A 20812-nucleotide genomic window follows, 5' to 3' on the forward strand; every position below is an offset into this window, starting at 1 on the left:
ACTCTCTCTTCAGGAGCAATCTGCTTTGCAAAGCAGTCAATTGGCAAATTGAGGCCTAGAAATTTATTGTGGCACTAGTTGTATTTGCTGATCTGCAGGAGACCAGATGCACACACCCTCAGATGTCAGACTTTATGGTTGTATATGAACATAAAATATGAAAATTTGATCATTTTGGACTGGATGGCCAAAATGTATTACTTCAAGGTACACCAAAGGAACCATTGAGGTTGATTGACTGCTAAATTCTAGAGCGATTAGTAGAAAAATTTAGAATAGACCAGTGAGGAAGGAGACTGTCAACATTCCTTATCTATTGGGTTCAGTACCTATTTGCTGACATATAGTTAAAATTAAAATAAATAAAACTTAGAAACTAAGGAAGTTTTTGTGGTACACCCTGTAACAAAAATAGCTGGGAGCTTTTCAGTGGATTTAAAATAAACCCCTCACTTGGGTGCCTGTTATATATGAATATTTTTGCTAAAAAGAAATTGCAAAAAATATAAATAAGAAAATAAAGCACCTTTTAAGTGCATTTTTTCAGAATCGACTATTAGCCATTAAATGATAAGGAGCCAGATTAGGTAGATGTTTCTGGAAATGCTGCAGAGTATGTCGTACATGCTTTCATTGTGCTTCCTGGCATTATGGAATAATATGCCTTATACGGAAATATAATGATCAGTTCTGTTAAATCATGTTCAGTCAGCTTATATAATAACACCTATATTTTGTTATTCATTTCAGATTTCAGAGACCTATGCCTTCCTGCCTAGAGAAGCGGTGACACGATTTCTAATGAGCTGCTCAGAGTGCCAGAAAAGAATGCATTTAAGCCCAGATGGAGCAGATCATAAAGGTAGTTTTAGTGTCAAATGGTGGGATGTAAAGTAATTTTATTCCTAATACCCATTTATATTTTCCTAGTTTAAGTGAAGGTTCATAAAAATTTGGTAGACTGGAACAGTTCAACAAGTCAGATCATCTCATTTAGTTAAGTTATAAAGTAGTGAATCTTCTGCGTTCACCTAAGGGATGGAGTTAAATGCCATGCTCATCCTCAACAGAAAAATGATTTTACCTGGAGGAAATCATTCATTTTTCTATGGAAATGTTTATACATCCATTTAAAAGTAGGGGATAGATGGGGTGCATGCACTGTAGTAATTTAGGATAGAAGAGCTCATAATTTTTCCTAGGCTTGTGCTTGATGCATATATTTTTTTCATAGAAACTTCTATCTGTAAAGCCAAAGAGCAATTGAAAATGCCAAAGTTGGAGCCAAATGACAGAAACTGTCTGACATTTGACTGCAGATATGGCAGAGGTGTCCTCCAATATATCATGCATAATAAATATATTTATGTTACAGATAATGGAAAACCTCCAACTTTGGTGACCAGTATGATTGATTACAATATGCCGATTACTATGGCCTACATGAAGCACATGAAACTGCAGCTACTAAATTCACAACAAGATGAGGTAAAAATTCAGATATTCTAGGTTTGTTCACAGTTGCTGTTATCGGCTAGATACTGACTGTCTCCTGGCTTTGGTGAAGCACTCTGTGGTGCTGTACTAGAGACATTAGTTCAATTGTTAGACATTGCCTTTTATGTGACTGGGCCAGTGGGGGGTGTGAAGGGTCTGGAAGCAGTATGTCCAGTCCTGGATTAGTCCTGTGCTCAGCAGTGACCTCCACTTTCAGAGGGGACATTATTAGCAGGTCCTGAAGTGAATGCCATCCAGTTCTCAAGGTCAGTAGCCAAGATGCAACACAGTGTGAGAGTGAAAATGGAAGCAACAACAGGATTGGTTTGGATCATTAGGACTAAGGACCTAACTGGGAAGCATATAGGGAATTAATCCATCCTTCCTGGAACCTCGGTCCCTAATTCAACAAACACTTAAGTCTGTGCTTAGAGTTAAGCATGTGCCTAAGTGCTTTGCTGAATTGGAGTTTCTATCAGAATGAATAAAAAGGCAACCAGGCTAAGAACTGGGCTTAGTCAAAGGGAATTGGGACTAAACCGCTTTTTGATTATTTATGTTCTTTTCCTTGATTCATGCAGTGCTTTTTCAGATATTGGAAAGTGCTTCAGAAATTGGATGGGAGCTGGCAAATTATTTGTAATAAACTCGCTTTGATAGAAATGTGTTCATTTACTGCTTGAGCTGCCAAATAGTTAGGAGGCCAGTTCTGTGCCAGCCAAAAAACAATCTTGCATGCTGTGTCCTTCTGCCTGCCTGCAAGAAATAATCTGAATTTGATTTTTTTTTTAAAAGAAAAACCTTTAAAAACAACCATAACAGCTAGATTATGATTGATTCTTGAATTCTGTAAAGCCAGCAAGATTCTTTCATAATAAGTAGATATGGACTATTGTTGGGAATTCATGAACTGTTCAAATCCCCACAAAAACTGGATTGTCAGTACTTCTCTAAAAATATCAGGGAACTCTTTTCTTTATTAGGGGTTTTCTGCAGTTCCCTATGAGAACTCCTCACAGCTGCTGCCTGATCTCCTCTTCCCCACAGCCAGGCTCCCCTGAATTGGCTATCTCTGGCTGGGAAGCCGATTCCAGGATTACCAACAGCAGTAGATTGGAGGCTTTATCTTTGCAGTGCTGCTTAAAGCGACGTACTTCTTTCACTTTCCCCTTCCTCCCATTGAGAATCACTCTCATCAAACAGGGCACAGCACTAATGCTGGAGCAGGGCGATTTACTACAGTGTATTCCTGCTCTGTTACAGCTTGAGCATTTCAGTATTGTCCTTTCTGGCCTAATGACAGGAATCAGGCCCCCTTCAGTGTGCCAGTTTTCCATCCAGGTCAGCCAGCAGGAGTGATATAATGGTAGTAGGAAGCACTCACTTCCTCCCGCATTCCCACGGTAGCTGACAGCATGGTGTCTTCGATCATGCAAACCCAGTCTTGCTGTGTATGAAATCTTTGCCACATTCTAGCGACGAATGGTGTTGCAATTTTTAATGTATTTCATTTGCACAGTGAGCGTTCATTAATGAGCAGCAGCGTCGCAAGTGAAGTTCTCACGGTCATTTTTAAACTTGTCTCGCAACTGATACATACTTTCAATGCCTAGATATTATATTCTGGCACCAAGAACAAAATGGCAGTACAGAACAAATGTAACCATATGAAGTAGGAGCATTTCTGATACAGGTCTTCAAACTATTGCATGCAATGGTGCATTTTAAAATCCATCCATTGATTTTTATATTAAGATTCTGTTTCCAAGGTTTCACTCATCATCTTTGTATCATTGTGGGAGGCGAGGATCTGAGGTGAGAACCAGAGTTGAAAGTAAGCTGGTACGCCCAGATACGGCGTACCGGTAAGAGCTGGTGCGCCGTACCAGGACTGGCTTTCCGAGAAGGCAATTTAAAGCCCTGGGGTAGCGGCGGCAGGGCTGTGGCAGGGATTTAAAGGGCCTTGGAACTCCAGCCACTGCTACCCCCCCAGGCCCTTTAAATCCCAGCTTGAGCCCTGTTGCCCGAGCCCTGGGGTAGCGGCGGCAGGCTCTGGCAGGGATTTAAAGGGCCCCGGAGCTCCAGCCGCTGCTACTGCCCCAGCCCTTTAAATCCTGGCTTGAACCCTGCTGCCCAAGCCCTGGGGTAGCTGCAGCGGGGCTCTGGTGGGGATTTAAAGGGCCCCGGAGTTCCAGCCACTGCTACTGCCCCGGCCCTTTAAATCCCCACCGGAGCCCTGCTGCCAAAGCCCTGGGGTAGTGGCGGTGGGGCTCCGGCGGGCATTTAAAGGGCCGGGGCGGTAGCGGCGGCTGGAGCCCCGGGGCCCTTTAAATCCCCGATGGAGCCTGGCCACTGCTACCCCAGGGCTCGGGCAGCAGGGATCAGGCGGGGATTTAAACGGCTCGGGGCTCCGGCAGCTGCTACCACAGCGGAGCCCCAGGACCTTTAAAGTTCTGCCAGAGGCCAGAGCCCTGGGGTAGTGGTGGCAACTGTGAGCCCCCAGGGCTCCTCAGTGATTTAAAGGGTCCGGGGCTCTGCTATGGTAGCGGCAGCTGGAGCCCTGGGCCCTTTAAATCGCCCCCGAGCCCCGGGGCTCCCAGCCCCTCTGCAGCTGGTAGCTCGGGGGTGATATAAAGGGCCCTGGGCTCCCAGCTGCCACTACCATAGCTGGAACCCTGGCCCTTTAAATCAAGATTTAAAGGGCCCAGGTATTTAGGCCCTGCCTCTTCCAGCTGAGGCCACGCCTCTTCTGGTTGAGGCCACGCCCCCTGCTCAGGACTCCAGCGTACCAGTAAGTCCTCTAACTTACTTTCACCCCTGGTGAGAACTAACTTATATACTACAGCTAGCCAGCATAGTAATCCAGTCCCTCATAAATTGTAATCTGTCACCCCAAACACATTGAGCTAAACTGTTGTTTTTAGATACAGCCCTTGATAAGGGTGGTGTGCAGAACCACCCTGGCCCAACAGGAGCTCCCAGCAGCACTGGGGAACTTACCTCTGTGCTGCAGCTGGCAACAGCCCCCTGCTCCCTCTCCATGTACCCCCCCTCACACAAAGGATAGGGTAAAGCAGGATTGCAGATCATTTACAGAGCCAGTGGAGCCTCCAGGGTATTCTGGAATGGGCCAGGAGCAGGAGAGGAGGTGAGGCCAGCATTCCCCTATGCCTTGTTATTCTCCAGCTGTACAGGTTGATAGGAGGCATGGGCAACCAGGATTGCCCTATCCTGCTCTAGGAGCCAAACCAGCCCTCAGCAGCCCCAGAATTAGCAAAGTGTGAGCTACCTCCCTTTGGTCCCTGCACTGGCCCTAGAATCTATCCCATTGTGCCTGAGGGCTGGGGGAATGTGGATGCTGATGCAACCTTTGAAAGAGTGCAGTATGCATTTCCCCTGTACAAGATGATGTGTTACCTGCACAAAATTCTCTATTACACATAAAGCACCCACCTTTACTCAGTTTCTAGGGCTCAAGGTGTAACCCACTTGATTTAGGCACCCCCATACTTTCCCAGTTCCTAGGGCTCTGGGTGAAAGGAACCTATCCTTACCCAATTCCCAGGGCTCAGGGCCACCCATATCCAATTCCTGGGGCTCAGGGTATAATCTTTTGCAGGCTTACGGGGTCTTTTACCAGTGAAAGAGCCTTACACAGTAATATACTTAACCTATATTTATTAATAGTTAGCAAAACAGAATGCACACACTCAGCATACAATGCTCACCATTCCCAATAAGGCAGATGAACTTTTCTTGATGGCTAGTCAGGATCAGGTTATCTGTGGACTCCAGTTTCTGCACGGTGTGATTGACAGGGTGTTGAGGTCTGGCAGCTCTGATCTTGGGGCTGTCTCCTGGAGTTGGTTCCAAAGAACTTTCTTTTGGACCACAGTTTATATAGTGAAACTTGAGTCTTGCTTAGCTACATCTCAACCAATCATTTTACTAAAATATTACTAAACAAATTTTTTAACCAATCCTAACATATGGTAAAACAATTCTTTAACCAATCATACCACACCACCTTAATTGATTTACACCTAGCAAAATTAGTTATGTAACAGACAGTAACAATCAAAGAACCAGAGACTACACAGATAAATAATAGAGAACTGGGGACCATAAAGACAAAACAATAAAGAAGTAGGGATTTCACAATCACAACTGTTGATAAGTGATTTCTTGCCAGACAGAATGCTGTCAAGGTTCCTTCCTCACTCTGAACTCTAGGGTACAGATGTGAGGACCTGCATGAAAGACCCCCTAAGCTTATTCTTACCAGCTTAAGTTAAAAACTGCCTCAAGGTACAAACTTTGCCTTGTCCTTGAACCCTATGCTGCCACCACCAAGTGTGTGAAACAAAGAACAGGGAAAGAGCCTACTTGGAGATGTCTTTCCCCCAAAATATCCCCCCAAGCCCTACACCCCCTTTCCTGGGGAAGGCTTGATAAATATCCTCACCAATTTGCATAGGTGAACACAGACCCAAACCCTTGGATCTTAAGAACAAGGAAAAAACAATCAGGTTCTTAAAAGAAGAATTTTAATGAAAGAAAAAGTAAAAAAATCACCTCTGTAAAATCAGAATGGTAAATACCTTACAGGGTAATCAGATTCAAAACATAGAGAATCCCTCTAGGCAAAACCTTAAGTTACAAAAAGACACAAAAACAGGAATATACATTCCATTCAGCACAGCTTATTTACCAGCCATTTAAACAAAAGGAAATCTAACACATTTCTAGCTAGATTACTTACTAACAAGTTCTAATACTCCATTCCTGATCTGTTCCCGATAAAAGCATCACACAGACAGACAGACCCTTTGTTCCCCCCACCCTCTCCAGCTTTGAAAGTATCTTGTCTCCTCATTGGTCATTTTGGTCAGGTGCCAGCGAGGTTATCTTAGCTTCTTAACCCTTTACAGGTGAAAGGGTTTTGCCTCTGGTTTTCTTTAACCATCTTAAGCTCTGTTTCTTTATCTGGTGATGGTGGGTACTATTAGGACAGCTCCTTCTTAACAGCCTGATATTACCTTGTTTTATTGTAATTGAGATGGAATGTGAAGACGTGACTTTCTGCTTCTTGGCTCATGGCTGCTGCTCTTCTAATATGACTGCAGGAAAAGGTCTCAGACCTTAGGTATGGCTACAGGAAAAGGGCCCATTCTTACAGGTGTAGAGGGAGACAGGGTCTTGCCCTTTCATCTCTCCTTCCTATCAGAAGGCTGCTGTTGCTGTGGGTGCTAGTCTCCAGCAGCTCTTCCATTCCAGCTAGTCAGTCTGATGGCTTTGTTGGGGTACTCACCACCTTAGTATCTGAGCAACTCCCACATTAATGAGATTGCCTCGTCCTGGTGCTCTTTGTGGAGGTTCTGGCTCTTCCCCCCTGTTCAAGTTGTAGAAAGCTTTGCTTGGGATGGGGTGTTTTGTTTACTGTAATACAAAGACTGGGTTTGTCATTAACACCTGTAGAAAGGTACAAGGGGGAGTCTTCCAGCACTCTCTCCCTACTCGGACACCTGCCCAGGGTTATGAACAGTCTAGCCCTTTACCTGTCCAATTTAACAGTTAGTGACACTGGCTCTAGGGAAACATTCTCCCCCGCTACTAAAGAAATATCAATATTGTCCACAAAATCATTCAGACAAAAGAGAGAGGAATTCATTCGGGGACCAGGTGAAAAGAAAATAATAATGATATTAATCTCTATCCAGACCAGTTCATTAACATATTAACATCTAATTCTAGCATTAGCTGAACTTTTCTAAATCATTCATGGTTACTAACAAACAAAAAATTAAAATGTAGTCCATTGCTTGCTTAGTTAAAGTTCAGTCTTTAGGAAAGAGCAATGAATATGCCTCATATTCTTCATGAAGCATTTAAAACTCTTCTTCAGTGGATACTGCTTCAGCTGCCTTATTGTGTTTTCTCTAAAATTCTCTTGTTGTTAACAGACAAGCCTTTGGAAATGTTGTTATACTCTTAAAATTGACTGCAGAAATGTCATGGGGGCTTTCCATGTTTGTTTCTTATTGACTCTAAACCCTGCAAACACTTATGAACATGCTTATCTTTAAGCACGTGTGTTGAGCAGTGTCTGATAGCATATCGTGTATATAGTTTTCTCAGTTAGTTAATAGTTGTTCCTTTCGTTATAGTTCATTGTTTTGTGGGGTATGTTCGGGTCTCCAGGGTTTAAGTTCTGCAAGGCCTGTGGCAAGTTTATGCCCAAGAGTGATCCTCATTCTTCCTGCTTGCGGTGCCTTGGTGAGAGCCACCAGAAGGAGAAGTGCCACATCTGCAAGGGTTTCCACCCAGAACCCTTAAAGACTGGGAACAGAGACTAAAAATTCTGTTGATGGAGGCGGCATTGAGGCCATACTCCGACCCGGGACCCACTGAACCAGCACTGAGCATGTCCTCATTGGTGCACAGCGCTCCAGCACCAACAGCGCGCGAAACAGCCCCGACTAAGGACCCTAAGGCCCCACAGCACCGTCATGGCTCGGGCCATAAGAAGTTGGCCTCAGCACAGCACCGCTCTCCATCCCTGATGCCGGTAAAGAAGAAGAGGCCAGTGAGGGGTCGATCACCCCTCTCAAAGCCTAAGGGGTCTGCGCTGTCCACGAGCGAGTCAGGACAGACATACTGAAGGCCAAAGGGGGCCTCAGGCCTATCTTGGACCTGCAGCAGCTCAACAAGTTTGTAAAGAAATTCAAGTTCCACGTGGTCTCACTAACCTCCATTATCCCCTCGCTGGATCCAGGGGACTGTTATGCCGCCCTCGACTTGAAGGACACGTATTTTCACTTCGCAATAGTCCCACATCACAGACACTACCTCAGATTTGTGGTGAGCAGCGGCCTCTATCAGTTTGCCGTCCTCCCATTCGGACTGTCGACAGCTCACTGCGTATTCACAAAATGCATGGCAGTCATCACAGCATTCAGGTTTTTTCCTTACCTCGATGACTGGCTGATCAAGGGACGCTCAAGAGCCCATGTGGAGAGTCAGATTGAATTCATAAGAAGGACCTTCCTTGAATTAGATCTCTCCTAAACAAGGCCAAATCTGCTCTGTCCCCAGTGCAGAGGATAGAGTTTATAGGCGCGGTCCTAGACTCGACTCAAGCCAGGGCGTACCTCCCGGAAACCAGGTTTTGCTCACTAGGGGACATCATACGGGGCCTCAGACAGTTCCCCATCACCACAGCAAGGAACTGCCTAAAGCTGCTGGGATACATGGCTGCGTGCACTTATGTGGTACCGCACGCCAGACTCAGACTACGTCCACTCCAGTCTTGGTTGGCGTCGGTGTATCGGCCAGCCCGAGACACTCTGGAAAGCATCAGAACCCTGCCCCGCCCGGTGTTGGACTCCCTCCTAGGGTGGCTTGACCCATGGGTGGTTTGTGCAGGAGGCCTGCACAAGTCGAGTCAAGGCCTTTTGCCAGCCCTCAGCCCTCTCTCTCATTGGTGACAGATGCCTCGGATCTGGGTTGGAGAGTTCATCTAGGAGACCTCAGGACTCAAGGCCTCTGGTCTCAGGCGGACCTCGCTCTGCACATCTATGTCAGAGAGCTGAGAGTGGTGCGCCTGGCATGCCACGCTTTCAAAACTCACATAGCAGGCAGGTGCATATCAATCCTCATGGACAACACCTCGGCGATGTTCTGTATAACAAACAGGGGAATGCACACTCCTCTCCCCTGTTCCAGGAAGCCCTTACACTGTGAGACTTCTGCGTAGAGCACTCGATCCACCTGCAGGTGTCATACCTCCCAGGTGTGCAGAACAAGATGGTGGACAGTCTCAGCCAGTCCTTCCATGGTCACGAGGTGGTCCCTCCGGCCAGATGTGGTGAGCTCAATCTTCCGTCTCTGGGGCTCTCCCCAGATAGATCTGTTTGCCACTTGCGGCAACTGGAAATGTCAGCTATTTTGCTCCCTCATGAGTCACAGCCCGTGGTCCATCATGGATGCCTTCCTCCTCCCGTGGTGGTGCCGCCTGCTCTGTGCTTTTCCACCAATTCCACTGGTCCATAAGGTGCTCCTCAAGATCTGCAGGGACGGGGCCCGAGTCATACTGATAGCGCCGGTGTGGCCGCGCCAGCACTGGTTCACGTCGATCCTGAAAATGTCTGTAGCGGCACCGCTCACTTTACCGCTGGTCCTGGATCTGATCACGCAGGACCATGGCCGACTCTGACACCCGAACCTAGAGTTGCTCCACCTCACAGCCTGGATGCTCCATGGCTAAACACCATGGAGCTGTCCTGCTTGGACCAAATCAGACAAGTCCTCCTCGGTAGTAGAAATCCCTCCACCAGGGCAATGTACCTTGCCAAGTGGAAAAGGTTCTCCATCTGGGCAGAGCAACGCAGTCAGCTGCCGTTGCTTGCCCCCAAACCGTTCATACTGGACTACCTCCTTCACCTAAAACAACAAGACCTGTCCCTGTCAGCAATAAGGGTCCACTTAGCCGCCATCTCCACCTTCCATCCGGGCACTGACGGCTTCTTGGTCTTCGCAAACCCTTTAGTCAGTCGTTTTCTCAAGGGCCTGGACAGGCTCTTCCCCAAGACGTGTCAGCCTGTCGCGGCCTGGGACCTTAATCTAATCCTCTCCAGATTTATGGGCCCTCCATTTGAACCATTGGCGACATGCTCCCTGCTCTCTCTCTCTCATACAAGCTTGCATTCGTCGTGGCAATGACCTCGGCTAGCCGGGTATTGGATCTCAGAGCCCTTACGTCCAGGCCCCCTTACATAGTTTGTCATAAGGACGAGGTCCAACTCAGACCTCACCCGGCCTTTCTCCCTAAAGTTGTCTCCCAGTTTCACATGGGCCAGGATATCTTCCTCCCAGTGTTTTACCCCAAGCCACACTCCTCCGATAGGGAGCGCAGGCTGCACTCACTGGATGTATGTAGGGCCCTAGCCTTCTACATAGAAAAGACTAAGTTGTTCCGGAAGTCCATCCAACTCTTCATGGCCATGGGGGACAGAATGAAAGGCCTCTCTGTCTCTTCTCAACACATCTCGTCGTGGATCACATCCTGCATTCGGGAGTGTTACGTCCTGGCGAGGGTGCCCGCCCCGCCGATTACTGCCCACTCTACCAGGGAGCAGGCCTCCGCGGCGGTGTTCCTGGCGCAGGTCCCCACCCAGGAAATCTGCAAGGCGATTACATGGTCCTCGATACATACATTCACGACACACTATGCAATTACACAACAGGCCAGAGATGATGGGTCTTTGGACGTGCTGTGCTCCAATCAGTGCATGACTCCGACCCCATCTCCTGAGCTTTGGCTTGTGAGTCACCTTGTTGGAATGGACATGAACAATCACTCATAGAAGAAAAAATGGTTACTCACTTTCTCGTAACTGTTGTTCTTCAAGATGTGTTGTTCATGTCCATTCCAATACCCACCCTCCTACCTCTCTGTCGGAATAGCCAGCAAGAAGGAACTGAGGAGGTGGAGGGTGCAGAGCTCTATATTGAGTGCCATGATGGTGCCACTCCAGGGGGCGCCCAGGTCGACCTACGGATGCTGCTAAGGGAACAATCTTCCGGCTGGCGTGCACGCGGCATGCATACACCTGGTTGGAATGGACATGAACAACACATCTTGAAGAACAACAGTTACGAGAAAGTAACTATTTTTTAAGAATTATATTGAAGATGTGTGAGCCAGAATAAAACCCGTCTTACTTTCCCACAATTGTATTAGCTGGTTTTGCCTTTTATTTCAATGTGAGCAAAACTGGGCTGGGGGGAGGAAGAAGATGCCAGTTTTGACTTCAATGAGGCCAGAATTTCACTATAAAATCATATTGTCAATGTCACTCTCATTCAGGTAAGGTGAACAATTCAAGCCCAAAAAATGGAGAACTGTCCTGTTCCACCGAGATTTAATAGCCAAAAGCTGTCTTTAGTTTTCAGACTAACACCACTTTGCTTGTATGAAATATTCTTGTGAACACTTACTAATATTTGTATTATCATAATTAATTAAACCTGAACTGCACTTGTCAAATAAATGATCAGAGTACATTTTGTGATGCATTATCCTTGATCTTCTTATGTTTGTTTCTTTACTCACTAATTCACCAAGGGTGCCCTAATCATTAGTATGAATTAGCAAGAGAGGTGTAGCATGAACATCATATTTGAAAGTTATCTTGACTTTTCCTAATGCAAATGAAACATGAAATTTTAAATTTGCAGGATGAAAGTTCCATAGAAAGTGATGAGTTTGATATGAGTGACTCCACCAGGATGTCGGCTGTGAACTCTGATCTCAGTTCTAATCTTGAAGAAAGAATGCAAAGTCCTCAGAATCTTCAGAGCCAGCAAGATGGTAAGCCTTTTAATAATAAAGAAATAATAAAAATAGTATGGTTATACCTCTCTTCATTCAGCACCTGCCATGTCCTTTACTTGAGAATCTATTTTAATAGGCAACTTGAGATATAGGTTCACTTTGTCTCGACAAACGGATGACAGGATTGTTGGTGTTTTTGGCCAGCTAATTGTTGCTTACAAGTAGGCACTTACACCACGGCATGCTGGGTTTTTTATATTATTAAATATATAGTGTGTCCTCGCATGGTATAAGGGGAAGTAAAATCCCTGCAACCCTTCACCTCTGCGTGGCTATCTAGACATTGGGTCCAGGAATGGAGAGACAAGGGGTACTGCATGGCTGCTTACTCTTCCCTCACCTGGAATCTTAGTTCTCAGCACCAATCTACCACCCACCAGCAGCAAGGGGGAAGCAGAGAGGGAACTGTGGCTGCCTGCATTACACATGCTTCCCTGAGCTGATTCTGGACTGCAATGGACTGAGCTATGTGCCAGGGACACAATCTTGCCCATAGTTAGGGTAGATACTCTCTTTATATCCAATCACAGGTTATACCTTATTTCTATGAAACGTGCTTTTGTGCTTTTTCCCCCAAGACCACAACAAAATCCACTATGAAAATATATTTCATACATATATGATACATACAAAACAGATGGGAGAACTAAAGAATTAGTGTAAGCCAGACAAAGAGTATACACTGCAACAATATATGTCTTTAGCTTTGTAGATATGTATATATGAGATTTCCTTGATGAAATGGTTCAGACTGCAGGACTGTTGCTTAAAGCAGTGATGTCAAACATGGCCTGTGGGCTGGATCTTGCCTACTTGGTGCATTTATTTGGCCCAACAGAAGTAGTCACATGATCCAGAAACTAAGCTTTTGTTAAAAATAAAAAGTAAGTTCTAGCCCTTGTGATTGTGAAGAAAATATTTCACACAAAGAGAGTATAAATCAATACAGCAACATCTTTCTGGGTCTGCAAACAGCTGCAGACAATGGCTCAGAGTATGAACTCCCCCATTCCTTAGTTATCTTATTGGAGTGTTGTCTCCAAAGCCCAGTAAAGACACATAAGTGTCAATATTAACTATTTAATTACTGAGCATTTTAGTGGATGTAATGGGGGTAGGAATGGAAATGAAAAACAAAGGGTTGAGACTCAGGAATTGCTGCAGGGAAGGAAATGCAGAAGGAAGAATGGAGGAGACACACAAAGACAGGGAAGAAGGAGAGAAACAAAGAAAGAAGGATGGTGAAGAAAGAGAAACAAATGGTAGAAGTAGTGGTGACGTAAAGATGAACGTTTAGTCATTAAAATGTAGTTACTACGTAAAGCCAGAATTCTACCCTGGATCTCTGCACAAATCTGAAGTCATTGACTTCAGTGGAAGTTCTGACAGGTTTCAGAGTAGCAGCCGTGTTAGTCTGTATTCGCAAAAAGAAAAGGAGTACTTGTGGCATCTTAGAGACTAACAAATTTATTAGAACATAAGCTTTCGTGAACTACAGCTCACTTCATCGGATGCATTTGGTGGAAAGTACAGAGGGGAGATTGATATACACACACAGAGAACATGAAACAATGGGTTTATCATACACACTGTAAGGAGAGTGATCACTTAAGATAAGCCATCACCAGCAGCAGGGGGGGAAAGGAGGAAAACCTTTCATGGTGACAAGCAAGATAGGCTATTTCCAGCAGTTAACAAGAATATCAGAGGAACAGTGGGGGGTGGGGTGGGGGGGAGAAATACCATGGGGAAATAGTTTTACTTTGTGTAATGACTCATCCATTCCCAGTCTCTATTCAAGCCTAAATTAATTGTATCCAGTTTGCAAATTAATTCCAATTCAGCAGTCGCTCGTTGGAGTCTGTTTTTGAAGTTTTTGTGTTGAAGAATAGCCACTCTCAGGTCTGTAATCGAGTGATCAGAGAGATTGAAGTGTTCTCCAACTGGTTTTTGAATGTTATAATTCTTGACGTCTGATTTGTGTCCATTTATTCTTTTACATAGAGACTGTCCAGTTTGACCAATGTACATGGCAGAGGGGCATTGCTGGCACATGATGGCATATATCACATTGGTAGATGCGCAGGTGAACGAGCCTCTGATAGTGTGGCTGATGTGATTAGGCCCTATGATGATGTCCCCTGAATAGATATGTGGACAGAGTTGGCAACGGGCTTTAGATTGGGGGCGGGGGTATGAATTATACATTTATACTCTGGACTACTGATTATAATAAAAAATTAACTCAGGCTATGGGGGAGTGGAAGACTATTTTGTGCCACCACAGTCTCCTCTTTGGAAAGACTTTCTGGCATTGGAAACCCTTTGCAAACTTGTAACCGTACGTTAATCAAGCCCTGGGTCTAGTGTGTGTGCACCTGTATGTAAATAATCTGTTCTATTTATATTCATAGAAATCACTCCCATCGTGGAATCTGTGTGTCTTGGGAGACACAAGTCCTGATTCATCACTGTGTTACTCCAGTTATATGCTGATGTAATTTCAACTGAAATCATGATGGTACATCAGTATACACTAGAGTGATGCAGTGGTGAAGCAGGCCCTAGCACTAAATGCGAAGCATAGGGTGAAAGACAATCCTACCAGTTTAATGTATCAGATCAGTGACACTCACCCTGAGGCTCAGGAGTTGCAAATGGCTCTTTAATGTGTTTCCTGTGGCTCTTTGCAATACATGATATTAAAACAGTGCAATATAATTAACAACCAATCAGGATGCTTTTATTATATATATATATATATATATAGTAAATGAAACAATGAAGTCATACTACTGTGGCTCTTTCGGGTAGTGTTGATCGGCTAATTGAGCTCCTGAACCACTGAGGTCTGAGCATCCCTGTATTAGACCATGATTCCATGATTGTAAATATAGTTCCACCTATTCATTAACACAATATTCGGTTAGGGGCCCAATGCTGTGAGCTGCAGAAAGCATGCTGGAAGAATTGTAACTTAAGAATATTCATTGTCTTCCAGTGCATTCTCTGCACCTTCCATGATCAAGCTGTTTGAACTTAAAATCACTGCAAGGATGAATATAAGATGCATATAAAGGGTAAAAATCATGCTATTTTGCTGGGCCCAAGCAAGATCCTCTACATGTTTGGAAGCTTCCTGGTAGCTATGCACAGAGCAGGGAAGAACACAGACAGATCAGCCACATGCTGTGGCCTTTGGAAAGCACACAGGAACCTGTGCCAGTTCATAGTGCTGAGTGAGGATTGTACAAGGGGTCACAATACATACATGCAAATCCTCCCATAAGGTCAGCAGCGATTATTTCACCAATAGTCACCCCGATGGCCTTCCAGCCCATTGCCTAGGGACTGAGGATAAATTCCATTCCTCACCCTGCATGCTGTTCTCCACACAAAGCCCTTTTATTCAAGCTTAATGGAGGAGAGGTGAATTTCACCTATAGCCCTAATCCACAATGATATCATCAAGGGCAGTTCTCACTGCAAAATAGACTTTATACATTTTTAAACAATAGGGAGTTGAGTCAAACTTGCAGGTGAAAGAGATGAAACTAGCACCCCAAGCACCTGCAAACATTGGGGAGGAGATGGGAAAGAGCTGCCCCAGCTCTAGTTTGCAATCAAATCATTCTCCAGCTGCTCTGGCCATAGCTCCTTCTGGGGCAGCCCTGGTTGGTTGGTCTCCCAGTGGAGTGTATATAAGGTGGCCACATCAGCTAGCTGGATAACAGGATTGTAAGATATTTAGCTGCCTCACCTGCTGTCTGTGAGTCTAGTCCTAGGTCTCTCTGTCCTCTTCCAAGTTTCCTATCCCCTTGTTCTAAGCTGATTTTTTGTGGGAGACTCTATTTATCGCTTATCTACAGACAGAGCCCCAGCCAAACAGCTGAGCTTTGTTTGTATGACCCTTGATGTTGCTCTGGGGACTCTGATATTATTAGACCAGACCCATCAGCCCTTGCCTCAGATCATAGATTGAAGGCAGGATTTGTAAACATCTTTAGTCTGTCTAAAAGAAGAGTGTGTGCGGTTAATTGGGGTTTACTAGATTTTTAAAGCTTTTAAAGTGGGTTTTGTTGTGAAAGCTGTCCTTTAAATGCCTCTGTTAAGAGGATAACAGGAGCTGCATGGAGATGCAAAGTTCTTCTGTTGACCTGCTGTTAGCAGGAGTTAGAACCTTGTGCAAAACTGCTGAGTAAATTCTGCAGACTCATTGTAGCAACTCACCTCTGCCTGAATAAGAAGTAAGTGTGGAGGAGTGGGGGGAGAAGCTTCTGTAGAAGAAAGTAGCGACTCATTTGGGTAGGTCCCTAGAAACATCCGGGCTCTGTGTGAATTTAATGTTTTGCTACTATTGAGTTACCAGTAAAGGCGATTATCAGGAGGGGGATAAAATGGACCACTTTTTTTTTTTAAATGGGAATAAGATAGAAGCTATAGCTATTCACAATACTGTTTCCTATACTAAGACATATCAGAGTGAGTTAAGACCTCTTCTGACTTTGTGCTTTGTTTGCTTTGTCTGCACGCTTAATATTTTTAAAAATAGTGTTAGCTTAAAAATTATCTTTAAGTATATGAATTATATTCATTATTATATAAAGCCTGTAGAGCTGTTTACAGTTAAAATTAAAAATGACATGATTTAACTTTAAACTTTAGCCAGAAACTTTCTGTTAATACAAAGATATTGATAAGGGTCTACTAAAGTATTTTTTGGTTTTTTTTTTTTTGTTTTTTAGATTTTAGAAGTATTTGTAGTGTGTAGGAATGGGGTAGTATTTCTTTAAATAGTTTGAGAGTCCTCTTGTGGTGCTCACTTAGTTCTTTGTCTGTAGCAGCAAGTTGCTAAGTTTCACACTGTGTATATTGACTAAATATGGCTATTTGCATCCCACTTTGGCCCTGTGGTTCCTTCATATTGTTTGTTATTTAAAGAGTAAAAGACACAACAGTTTTCCTTTTTGTTTCAAAAGTTGTGACATTTACTCTAACTCCCGTGAAACATAGTGTTGGTTAATTCGGTTAAACTATGTATAATTAGAAGTGTTGTCTAACAGTGTTATACATACCATTTTCTTTGTTTTATACTCCAAAATTAGTTGAAGCCAATTTATAATCCATCTTCCCATGCAATAACAGGTGAGCTATAGTAATTCCTTGAGCTCTTTACTTTGTACTGATGAAGCCTGGAAGACCTTTGATTTTTAAAAATCAACTAAAATTTTCTTTTCTTCAGAGTAACATTAAGCAAAGTCTGATAGGTGCAAACACCAGGCAGAAGATGAGTCTAGAACAAATGGATGAATGGGCACACTGTACTACAGGATGTTTTTCATCATAGTTGCATACATTTCAGGCCTGACCCTGACATTGCTGAGCACTGGGAGTTATGATGAAGTCACTGAGGGCAAAAGCAAATTCTCGGCACTGGGCCTATAATGAGCTTTTTGCTGTAAGTGAACCAGATACAGAACTCCCAGTAAGTTTAACATATAGTGAAGGTCAAGGATCAGGCCCAGGATTATATTAGTCATATTAGCTGACAACACAGCTTTATTTTTCGTTCAGACACAGTTTGTACAGAACTGTTCATGATCAAGGTATGAGGGGCTGAACACTGCTAGTCGGGTGGGAAAGCTTCTCAGATCCAGTTTCCCAATAAGAGAAGTGCTCAAAACCATAAAGGACTGGGCTCAAATATTTTGCGGAGTTTTCTTGATGTATGAATCTGAGTTTAGATTTAAAAAAAACCCAAACACCTGAACTATTGAAATGGCATTTTTAATGTGCAAGGGATACTGGGAGTTTAATAAGTCAAAGTTATAGCACACTAAAAAGAAAGTAGCCTGTCAGTGTGTTCCTTTTATTTTCTTGTCAATTGTACTATATTTACCATGCATAAAACCTTCATTTATGTACCTTCCAAAATCCTAATCTTTAGGTTTGTTTTTGGCTTTATTACTTGATTAGTTTTATTTTGTAATCTACATACTACAGTGAGTACAGCTGCAATACTGTGTCATTTATGCCTAGTGTCAGATTTTAAAACATTTTTAAATTTAAACAGATGTTTTGAGCACATTAGTCTCAGTTCCTGTTTAGTGTACGGAGCCTAGACTCAATAAGGACTGCAGGATGTGGCCCTATAGATGTAGAAAGAACAGGGGTACAATACACCGTTCTAAAACTTTATAGAGGCCATTGCAATTTGTACATTTTATTAACTAGGGGGTTGACTCCTGTGATGGGCCGAGTCCTTGAATCTCACTGAAGTCAATGGGGAACAGAAGTATTCGAGAGTAGATTCTCATTTTGCATGGCAAAGAATTCTAGTACGATAAGATTTAGAATTTCTGGGTGATATCTAATCCAAGATACTCATGCATTTCATGGTAGTGCCAAGAAAAGTTAGTAATATAAGAATATCAATTAAAAAGGCCTTGTGAGTAGAGTCTGATGATCTTAGTCCAGTTCCTATACTCCTGTCAGTTTCACTGCTGCCTCCACTGTATTCAGTTGGTATCTTCGCATCCGAATCCTTATGGTCTTGGGGAGGCCATGTAAAAACTGCTCTAAGATGAGCACATCCATAATCTCCCTCACTATCTGGGAATCAGGCCTCGGCCGTCAGGTGGCCCAGTCCATTAATTTCTGAGTGAATGCCCAGGGCCTCAAACCTCTTGTCCGCTCTGCCGCCTGGAATTGCTGGTATTTTTTGGTGGATAGCCCCAACTGATCTAGGACATCTGTCTTCCCCGCATCATAGCTTCTGGCCTGCTCCTTGCTTAGGGCCATGCAGGCAGCTTGGGCTTCACCAGCCAGGTAGGGAGCGAGCTGCAGAGCCCAGGTTGCCCTGTCCCAGCCTGCTCCCATGGCTGCCCACCTCTCAAATGTGCCCAGGAAGGCATCAGGATCATCCACAGGGCCCTAAATACCATCCCTCACTGTGGGAACTCAGAATTCCCTGGAGGAACTGCTGCTGTACCCTGGCCTGCTCTTTTATGAAGTCCTACAGGCTCTTCTGCTGCTCTGCCGGCCAGCTAAGCAGGGCCTGCCTTTCCAGCTGTTTGGCCTGCTGAAAGGTTTGCATGGCCTTTTTGCACTTTTCCTTCACCAGCCGTTGCAGGGTCTCCTCCATCTTCGGGCTGCCAAACTCCGGCTCTGGCACAGGATCCCAGAGAAGCCCCATGTGTAACTGAGTGTACCTGGCCCCTGCCTCTGCTAGGCTCAGATGAAGTCACTCAGAGACCCTTAGGTTCTGAAACCATGGGTGCTTTTATTTACAAGTTTGTGCTCTCACCACACACAGCTCTGGGTTCTTTGTGTCTGAACCCAGGAGGAAAGGGCTGCTTTCCTGCTCAGCAGCCTGTCACAACATCACAAAAGTTTGTTCAGTCAGGAAGCAAGGTTATAGTATATCGTTCAATTTGAAAAAGTTAATACCTTGTTCACCTAAGCAGAGTTTTACTGAACTTGAGAACTTGGTATATTGCAGTAGTATTATTTCACTTCAGTGGAGTTACATCCTGGGGTGAATTTGGTTCATTGGATTTGCTTAGGTGTAATTTAGTTTGCACAAATATATTAAGTGCAAAAAATACACTAAAATCATTAATACCAATATAATTGTAGAAATCAAGTTCCATTGACAGTTTGACTTCTTTAGAGCTGATGTGATGTTAGTGCAAGTGAATTAAATTCTGCCAGTAACACTGCATGACTCTTTGGTGTTAATACAATGTCCATGATGATGTACTGTATTAAGAATGTGTAATAGCTCTAAATGTCAATGCAGCTATGGGTACTTTAACATCACCATGCAACCTATGGAGGGTTGAGTAAAATTTTCAATGTCAAATATTTTAAAACACCACCTTCCACTGGCATAGCAACTGATTTTTGCATTGTCATCAGAATGACTCCATAGCTAGGCAAGTATCTGATGTACATTTTTGGGTGGTAGTGGGTAATCTTCTTGTGGTGATATATCTGGTGTGGCTCCAATCTGTGGTGAGATTAAAATACCAGCTTTTTTCTCTCAAGGGCACTACTTTCTCCTCCCTTCTCCCATATTAGTGTGATTAAGTATTACCCATATCCCAGAGTTCAGAACTCTACCTTCTGAACATACACCATATCTAGGCAGCCAAGAAAGAAGCATGGGATCAGGATTAAGACACACATGCCCCTTGTGATAATGCAGAGTATGACAACTTGACCGCTGGGACAATATGCTGTTCATATGCAGAATTCTCTCTTCTCATTGAAGTGATGCAGGTCTGCAAGCACCTTATGGGTGCATTGTGCTAAAGTACATATCTGCTGTCACTTTTCTGTTTTAATTACTAACTACATATGTTCTCTAATCCTTTTCTTTTTTTAAACTTCTGTTTTTTAAATGCCTTTGTTTATACTCTACTTTGCTTTAGAGACTAAAATATTACTAACCATGAATTATGCATTTAGCAGACTCTGCTGCATTCTGACTGGTTCATTGCAACCAGGGAACAATTTCATTTCCCACTCCATGCTCCCAGCTGCACAACTGTCACTTTCTATTACTTTTGCCTGGAACAATTGAGGATGGCTTGTAATGACAATAATTGCCTCAAATTTTTTTGTCATGTTTGACTTGTTAGCAACCAACTACTAACTGTTGGTTACAATCAAGTTCTTAGCTGTTACGTAATTACATGAGGGAATATTTTCAACCAATAATAGTTCAAAAATGAAAATTATTCTTACATAAAAACACTACAATACTTGCTGACACTCCATTCTAGTTAGATTCATCGTGTTTGCATGACCCACCCACTCCCGAGAGTGAAATTTGCCCCTGGGTAGAGAGCTAGCTCCAAGCCTATATATCTACTTAGTCCCCTATTATCAGCAGTTAAATGGTGCACGGGCATT

At 43.9% G+C, this 20812-nt stretch overlaps 1 protein-coding gene across 5 annotated transcripts in view; it reads left to right on the top strand.

The window, feature by feature from the left end:
• Positions 1-20812, top strand: part of NOL4 (nucleolar protein 4) — a 268955-nt gene that overhangs the window by 63748 nt on the left and 184395 nt on the right. For 3 of the 5 annotated variants that reach the window (XM_038392935.2, XM_038392933.2, XM_038392936.2), the window contains exons 3-5: positions 751-862; positions 1376-1488; positions 11737-11869. In XM_038392935.2, coding sequence (XP_038248863.1) covers positions 751-862; positions 1376-1488; positions 11737-11869 — 358 coding nt within the window. Of the gene's footprint in view, positions 1-750; positions 863-1375; positions 1489-11736; positions 11870-15624; positions 15663-20812 lie in introns of those variants that run through there. The other 2 variants (XM_038392939.2, XM_038392943.2) reach the window with 1 other exon arrangement.

This window comes from Dermochelys coriacea, chromosome 2, assembly GCF_009764565.3.
Source record: "Dermochelys coriacea isolate rDerCor1 chromosome 2, rDerCor1.pri.v4, whole genome shotgun sequence".
NCBI classification, from domain to species: domain Eukaryota; kingdom Metazoa; phylum Chordata; order Testudines; family Dermochelyidae; genus Dermochelys; species Dermochelys coriacea.